Raw genomic sequence first — 8,060 nt, 5'->3', positions numbered from 1 at the left:
CTGTAAAATCGCATCGAAGGCATATGCACTGTAGAAGACTGTAGAAACAAAATAATAAAGAATGCCATTATGCCAAAATGCAGCTTTACTGTACATTATTATATAATGAAACACTACTGATGATGTGTATCTGAATACTAACTCAGATACTAGCAGAACTGGTGACAATTTCTACATTTCATTTTTCAGAATTTCTCCCCTTTTTATGTAAAGTAGGAGGGGCTAATCGTGGCTAAACCTTCCATAACCTTCACGCTACCCAGCCATGGTTGATGTTGCTTGTCCTCCTACATTGGTTTTTATCAAAACTGTTCATTTACGCTGGCTACTGCAACGACTGTGTATTTCGGAGTTGTATGCTCTGCTGTATGTGATGGTGGCCAGATGTCTAGGATGTGAACCTCATTTTTTCAATAAGGCTGAGCCTCTAGAGCATTTCCTTCTGTGCTCAGTATGTGTCCTGTATACGTAATTTGGACCAGACGACAGGATCTGATGCTTAGAATCTGCATTTTTACAGCTTTTTCCCAAACAGGACCTGACGTGTTTCCAAAGTTATTGTTTCGTTTTTGGTTTTGTTGTTATGTTTGCTTTGCTGTTGCGTTTTTTGGTTTGTCGTTACCTTTTCAGATTTGCTGGTGCGTTTTTAGTTCAGCTGTGTTTTCTGAATTTGCTGTTGCATTTTTGGTTTTGTTGTTGTTTTCTGATTTGCTTTTTTTTTTTAATTTGCTGTTTTTCTGAATTAGCTGTTGCATTTTTGGTTTTGTTATATTTTCTGATTTGCTGTTTTTCTGAATTTGCTGTTGCATTTTTTTTTCTGTTTTCTTATTTGTTGTTGCGTTTTTGGTTTTGTTCTTGCACTTTCTAATTTTCTGTTGCATTTTTTTTTTTCAGTTTGTTTTCTGAACTGCTGTATTTTGTTTTTCCCTGATATTCTCTTGCATTGTTGTTTTTTTTTCCTGAGTGACTGTTGTGGTTTTGGTTTTGTTGTTTGTGTTTTCTGAATTTGTTGCGTTTTTTTTTTGTTACATTTTTGCATTTCTGGTTTTATTGTTGTGTTTTTGATTTTGTTGTGTTTTTATTTTTGTCATTGTGTTATCTGATTTCTTCTTGCTTTTTCTGAATTTGCTGCTGTGTTTTCTGATTTACTAGGTGTTTGTGGTTTATTAATATCTTTTGCACTTATGGGCCACCGTAGCTCTCACTGTCAGTTGGACAAAAGAAATGCAGGAGTAAAACAGAAAGGAAACAGATGAAAAGACTGAAAATAACACAAGCACATCTTTGACCTGACATCAGTTTAATCACCAGCAGGGTGATGAGTCTTTTTTATCAGGCAGATACAGAGAGGGAAGAAAATCATATTTCATATTCTATAAACTGAATTAGGGCAAAGTGGGAACTTGGCACATGAAGAGACACCAACACCAGAAATAGTCATAAAATATCACAGGGGTTTAGGTGTGTCTGAGTGGCACACACTCTCACATACACTTCTCATTATCAGATACACCATGGGCCTCGATTATCAAGCTGTCAAATTGAAATGCTTATTTATTTTAACTACACACAGGAATTTACTGCATTTTCTTGTCAGCTGTTTCATATTAATGATTTGCAAGAAAGCGATCGAAAAAACAAATCCATAAATTATGACAAATAAGTCTAGCTGTTCAATTAGGTCAAAAGAAATGGCACCCTATAAAAGAGGAAAAGTCAGTGTGTGTCTGTTGTAGCCAATATGCTGCACTTGTTGCCAATACACTGCACTTAAATCTTTCTTTTGTGGGCATCGCTGAGTGTAAATCAGCTGTGCCGTGAACACACTTGGTAATTTACAGATGATTGTCGTTGATCAACATATGCACATGAGTACAAAGCGAAACTGCATTACTGAAATTTTGAATTGGAAACACAATTTTAGACTGATAAAAGCTTGATAAAGATTGATAAATGAGACCCATTGTGTCGTGTTGCAAACGGAAACATTTTAAAATCTTGTGTGTGTGGCTGGCTGTGTGTGTGTGTATATATATATACATCTGTACTGGAATTTGGAGAGAAAGGAAAAACTTTAGGTCAGACTTTTTTTTTTTTTTTTAAGGATGATTGTTCAAGTTCATTAAATTCAATATCAAATAAAATACATTAATAATTAAAAAAACAATGACACAACAAACATTATCTACATAAACATCCACATGTGCAATAATATACATTTTGGTTCTAAGGCCATAGTTGCTCGTCCACAGTAGTGGCGCTGTCAATGATGTGTGTGTGCTAATGTCGCAGCGTTCCTTTCCTGCTGCCTGTAAATCATGAACAGTGCACACCGAGTGTCTGGATCGTTGCCTCACAGGATCTGTAGTTCTGAAGCTCTGAGTAGCACCATTAGGATTTCCCTTCCACAGCGATCACCTCGCCGTCCGCTTGCCTCGTGTGTTTTCAGGAGAACAAATCTCAAAATGAATAGGAGTTCCAGGAAAATGTGTCTCATTGATCATCCCAGGAAAGGTTCCCTGTGACTGAGTGAACTCCGTGTGACCGAATCGACTCGCTGTTACTGAATCGACTCCCTGTTACTGAATCGACTCCCTGTGACTGAATCGACTCCCTGCGACTGAGTCGACTGTAGTTCATTTGCCTCCAACAACACTGGAAACGTTAGTTTGGAGAGCATGAATAGTTAAGCGCACAGCTGGATAGAGTCTCTCTTCCTCATCCTCTGTGCTAAGTGCATGTTAAGCGCACAGGATTATGGGGGTTTTCACAGCTGTAACGCACACTTCATACAAGGCTTTACTTCTGCTTTACAGCTTTTGTAAGAAAAACACTCGTGTACACCCTCATAAACAAACAAGACAAATTTCATGTGTGGCTTTCAGGGACTGCGAGACAAAAAATTCTATACATGAGAGCTCAATGTTCTTAATTAGAATGTAATGACATTGAAACCGTGATGTTAGATCTTACAAGCCTGTTGACGCTGAAAAACATGATTTTATCCGTAGAACTAATGAGATCAGGATTCTAAGGTTGCTCTTTATCTCTGCATACTTCCTTACATTCATATATAAATTATATATCATTACATGTAAACAGCCACAGATGTCATAACATTAAAGATTTCTTTTGATTTCATTTTTTTAAAGAAAAATCCCACAGGCATGTACACGCACCTAAATGAAAACATGCAGACGAGTGCACACACATTTTAAGTTACAGTGTGACAACAGCAGCTTAGTTGCTCAGAAGCAGACTTCCCATGTTGTCCTTAGCTTGTAAAATTATGACACATAACACAACAACAGGGTTTTTTTTTTTTTTCACAGGCTTGAAAATGACCTACTCGTTTTAAGACTTTGTCTCTTTTCATGTGCAGCATCTACAATAAGCTTCTCTCTTGAAGAGAAGCGTTTCAGTTTTTAGAATATTATTTTGTGTATTTGGGTGTATAGTATAGACAGGAGTTTGCAAATGGCTGCCTGCCACGGTCCGACCGAGCATCAGTCTGTGGCAAAATGGGCGGAGCTTGCCTCCAGTTTATTGATTGGAGCTAGGAGTCTGATGAACAGCGCACTCCTAGTGGCTGATAACATGGAGGCAAATCCAGTGCAGGAAAGCCTTAGAGTATCTTTACTCTCGAGAATCTGTGTGCCTTTTTCAGTCTGTGGCACCCTTTGTCCTGGAGGCGTGTGTGTGGGTGTGTTACTTGTGCGTGTGTAACTCCTCCTGGAACTTGGTGCTTGTGTAGCGGATGTGGAAGCCTTTCTTACTGATGGTGTCGTCGCTGTGGAAGCGAATCAGCATGGCGTCGCTGGCTGAATACAGTTCCTCACGGGGCTAGACGGAGACAGAAAGAAAGAGACAACAGATTCAGTGTATAACAAAGTAAAAAACAAAAAGTCTATTTAAGCAGTCCTCAGAATTAAAGTAAGTAATTCAAATGTTCAAAAAAATAAGTTCGTCATTGTTTGTTAAACAACAAAATTCCAACTACAGGTTATTATAGCCACTGTTGCTGGAATACTGTTTTGACTTATTATTGAGTACAGTGTTATGTTTTCATCTACACTATGTTTTTTTGCGCACACACACACACACACAGCTTCAGTCCTCACCCCAGAGCCACAGAAGCGTCCTAGTTTGTGTGCTGACGTGTCTTGCCCATCGTACAGCTCGATGTAGTCATATCCACACTCTGCTTCCTCCTCCAGCTCAAAGGTGGTGAAGGTGAGCTCGATGCTGTAACCTGCCTCGGCTGTGATTAGCCACTCGCAGTCTGTGTGGCCCGGATAGTTATTGTCTCCGAACTGTGCGTGAGAGTACAGGTTCTTCTGCCTGGCCTCAGCCCTCAGCCTGCCTCCACACTCTACACACACAAACACATAGTATTATATTGTTATTTATTATTCAAGTTTCATGTTCTGTTCACTACCTAACAATGGCAGTCCTAATGTCAGGACCAACGTAATTATGAAATTTGTTTTAATGCATCTTTTAAATTTGTTTATGTGTACGCAAGATGAAATATTAAAGAAAGTATAAACACGCTTTCCAAAGTATTCACGTGCATATATACGAGATGTAATATAAATATGGTTTTGTTCAGAATCATTATACAGCAGATATATAGTTTTTAGTATTTTCCACATTTAATAACAGGACATAATATTTAACTATTGCTAAATAAAATGTCAAGCAATCTTCTTTGTATGTGCTGATCATTGTTTCATTTCATTTTTATGTGATGAACAAATTCTTTGTTGATCCTCTCAGTTTTATACATTACACACTTTAACCAAACATTAGTTGATGTATGTCATGTACTACTTTGGCCAATAGAGAGCACTGCTGTACATAAAGTCTGTTAAACTGTTAAAGCCCCATGGAAGCGTCCAGTTGCCTCAACTTACAGTTACTAGATTATTTAATAACCTAGATATCTAAACGTCATGCATCTCTGTTTTATATGTTTAAATAACTGAGAGCTATTGAATCAGGATATTTTTTCTTCTTTAAATATCTATGCACTCACACAAACATAGATTCCTGTAACCGGCTCTGTGCTGGTAAGCTTGAAGCATTACGGTGGTCCTGCAAGTGGTATCTGCTCTGTCTAAATGTTGCTCCTAAACCTTACAGTGAAATAATAATATAGATATATCCACTACTGTAGCACACACACATCCACTGACCTGTGGAGTGTGTAGCGTGGAAGCCCTTGCGCTGCACTGAGGCGTCGGAGATGAAGCGCAGGTAAATCCTGTTGCCCGTGGAGACAAGGGGCTCTGGAAGCTTGCTGCCGCAGAGCCGACTCAGAATGGGCGCCTTGTCCGAGTCGCCGTCGAAGGCCTCCAGGTGATCGTATGCGCATTCCTGGTGCTGCTCAATCTCAAACTCGTTAAACGACTGCAGAAGGTACAGAGGAGGACAAAGAAAAGATGTCAGTGAACCATCAGTCCCCAGCACGTCAGAAATCTGGAGGGAAGCCTTCTGATCTGTTTCTTCTCTTTTGCCTACTATATTTAGTATCTCTCTCCATCTACACTCCCTTCCCTTGAACATTCCTATTCATGTACGCAAAACTGACGCAGACATGTTTCCTTATGTCTGCATCTATTTTGCGTGCATGAATCACCGTCATCCATTCAGCTACAAATCAGTGTGTTTTAAGTGTGAAATTTATCTTTAAAATGAGAAAAGCAGAAAGGAGAGATGAATATTAGTTATGGACCCACTTGTAAGATACAAATCTATGAAGTAAACTGATCAAAGGTTATTAAGTAATATTATCTCAGTGCATTGGCAAATTAATTCTTACAGGATTCCCCTGGAATTCAGAAACTGATCTGGGAGGCTACAAGTCTAAATCTCCTTTTAAACATTTCACAGACTGATTCATGTAGCCCTGCAACCTGACTTCTCATCGTTCACTCCCGTGTGTATCTCTCTTTCCTGAGCCATTAAAAGTCGCTTAACACACACAAGCAGGCCTCACGGCAGCTCTCCTGACAGCTCTCTTTGATCAGATGGACCTGTTAAAATGCCTGCGCTGACCTCCCTGGCCAAGAGGGTTTTCCTGCATAGACACATGAATATATTAAAATCATAAAATATATTTCAGAAGAGTTTCCAGAGGAAGCAGCTGCTCTGGGAGTGTGTAATTTATTAAGTTAATAGATGCACTTCGGTGATGATTTATACGTTTGAGGCATGGGATAGAGCAGGAATCAGATATGATAATAACGCATGTGTGCATATCATATGGGATGTACAGTATGTGTGTGCATGTGTGTGTGAGGGATGTGTTACTACATGTCTGTCAGTATAAGACAGTATTAACGCGCAGAGGTGTGTACGAGTGTGTGAGACAGTTTGACAGGAAGACAAAAAGACTCTGTATGTGTTATGCTAACATTGCTGCGAATATGATCAGTTAGCAAGAGCAAATTATGTAAGAAATAAAACACTTTAAAAAAACGAGGCGCTGTTTTATTCCTCCTATACCACAGAAATTTGCTAAAGATTATAGTTTTTTAATAATTAAATAATGACGTCATACTTTTTATCCGGTTATAGTGGACTGTCTGTGAACCCGGCTTCTTTTTTCTCTCTTAAAGTTGATAACACAGAAAACAACCCTTCCATAAATGCTAAGTAAAAGTCTTAATATACTTTCCGAACTGCTGTTATAGAAAATTAATGAACGCCTTCTGACCAATCGGAATGTAGCATTCAACAGCGCTGTGCGCTATGTTCTGACAAAGTAAGGATCGAAGTGTGTGCATATTCTGCCGTTGCTTTTACAGGCTGACACACTCACAATTTTGACGCGGTGGCCTGGAGTGGCAGTGATGTCCCAGGTACACTCCTTCCTGCTGGGGTACTTATCAGGCCAGTTGGGGCTACTTATGGTGCCGGTGGGGCTGTGGATCTTGTGCTCACACTCCGCTACAGGATCAGAGAGACAGAGTAAAGAGAAGGTGTAGAAGAACAGAGGAATGTAATCAGTCATGTAAATTCATATAGGTGAAAAAGGAAAGAAGATTTATAGAATGTGTTATAGCATGAAAACGCCTGAGTCTGCACTAACTGCAGGTGAAAAAAAAAAACATTCTTCTGCAGAGGATTAGGGTAAGAATGTTTTCTGAACTCTGGCCCAGTTCCCAGGTGTCAACGCTAGTTCACCGTCACCCGAGATGCACCTTTAAGAGAAGAGCCAGGTTCTTCTTCCCTTTAAGCTGAACCCGTGTTCCCTCTGAAGCCACATCAGCCTTTTCGCTCTAAGGGAGAATCAGGAACACTAATGGCTGCAGGAGAAACCGCTTTCGCGCAACCCGAGTTTCTCCCTCGGGAAAACTGAGTCAAGCCGCCGGAAAGGTTTCGGCCATATGTCTTTAAACAAAAATAGGCTGAAACCTCCACATTAAAAGAAGTCACTCCACCCTCTGGTTAAACAAGAAGTTAGTCACTAATCGAATCATACATTTGTGTGTGCTGTCCTTAAAACGGAACGTATTGTGACCAATTTTGTCTGTGGTTGTTTTCTAATTCTCTCAGAGCACTTTGTTAGTTTGTGAATTAACCTGTGTACATATTGATACAGAGTTCGTTTCTCAGACACACACGTGAAAAACATGAACTTAAGGAGTCCTGGGTCCAGATTCCTGACAGTCCAGATGTTTAAAATCAGAGTGAATTAAATACCCTTGAATAGATGTTGAAGTTTATGTGTGTGTGTGTGTGTGTGTGTGTGTGTGTGTGTGTGTTTTCTAGTCATCCTGACTCCCTGTCTCTCAAGTTGAAAGGATAATGTCTTTCTAATGTCATCTTCTCCCAGGTCTTTTTTTTTTCTTTTCAAAGACACAACACACACACACACACACACACACACACATGTAGGAGAAAGACTGCTTTATACTTTTCAAACCACAAAGCCATGTTAAAGACGGTCAACTGTGCTCTCAGAGCTTCAAAGATAGGCGGAGGATCATTACAGGCAGTGGTGGACTAACACACACACACACACACACACACACACACACACACACACTGAA

At 39.7% G+C, this 8,060-nt stretch overlaps 1 protein-coding gene across 3 annotated transcripts in view; it reads right to left on the bottom strand.

Annotated features, from left to right (window-relative positions):
* Positions 1-1,269: 1,269 nt before the first annotated feature.
* The window catches only part of tll1 (tolloid-like 1), a 36,123-nt gene continuing 29,332 nt past the window's right edge, over positions 1,270-8,060 (bottom strand). For 2 of the 3 annotated variants that reach the window (XM_034301363.2, XM_034301364.2), the window contains exons 20-23: positions 6,827-6,954; positions 5,199-5,412; positions 4,122-4,372; positions 1,270-3,843 (exon numbers count right to left, since the gene is read on the bottom strand). In XM_034301363.2, the coding sequence (XP_034157254.2) occupies positions 3,709-3,843; positions 4,122-4,372; positions 5,199-5,412; positions 6,827-6,954 (728 nt within the window). In that variant the 3' untranslated portion in view covers positions 1,270-3,708. The remainder of the gene's footprint in view (positions 3,844-4,121; positions 4,373-5,198; positions 5,413-6,826; positions 6,955-8,060) is intronic. The other variant, XM_053231114.1, reaches the window with a different exon arrangement.

This window comes from Pangasianodon hypophthalmus, chromosome 28 (genome assembly GCF_027358585.1).
Source record: "Pangasianodon hypophthalmus isolate fPanHyp1 chromosome 28, fPanHyp1.pri, whole genome shotgun sequence".
NCBI lineage: Eukaryota > Metazoa > Chordata > Actinopteri > Siluriformes > Pangasiidae > Pangasianodon > Pangasianodon hypophthalmus.
This window is presented reverse-complemented; position numbering and strand designations above follow the sequence as displayed.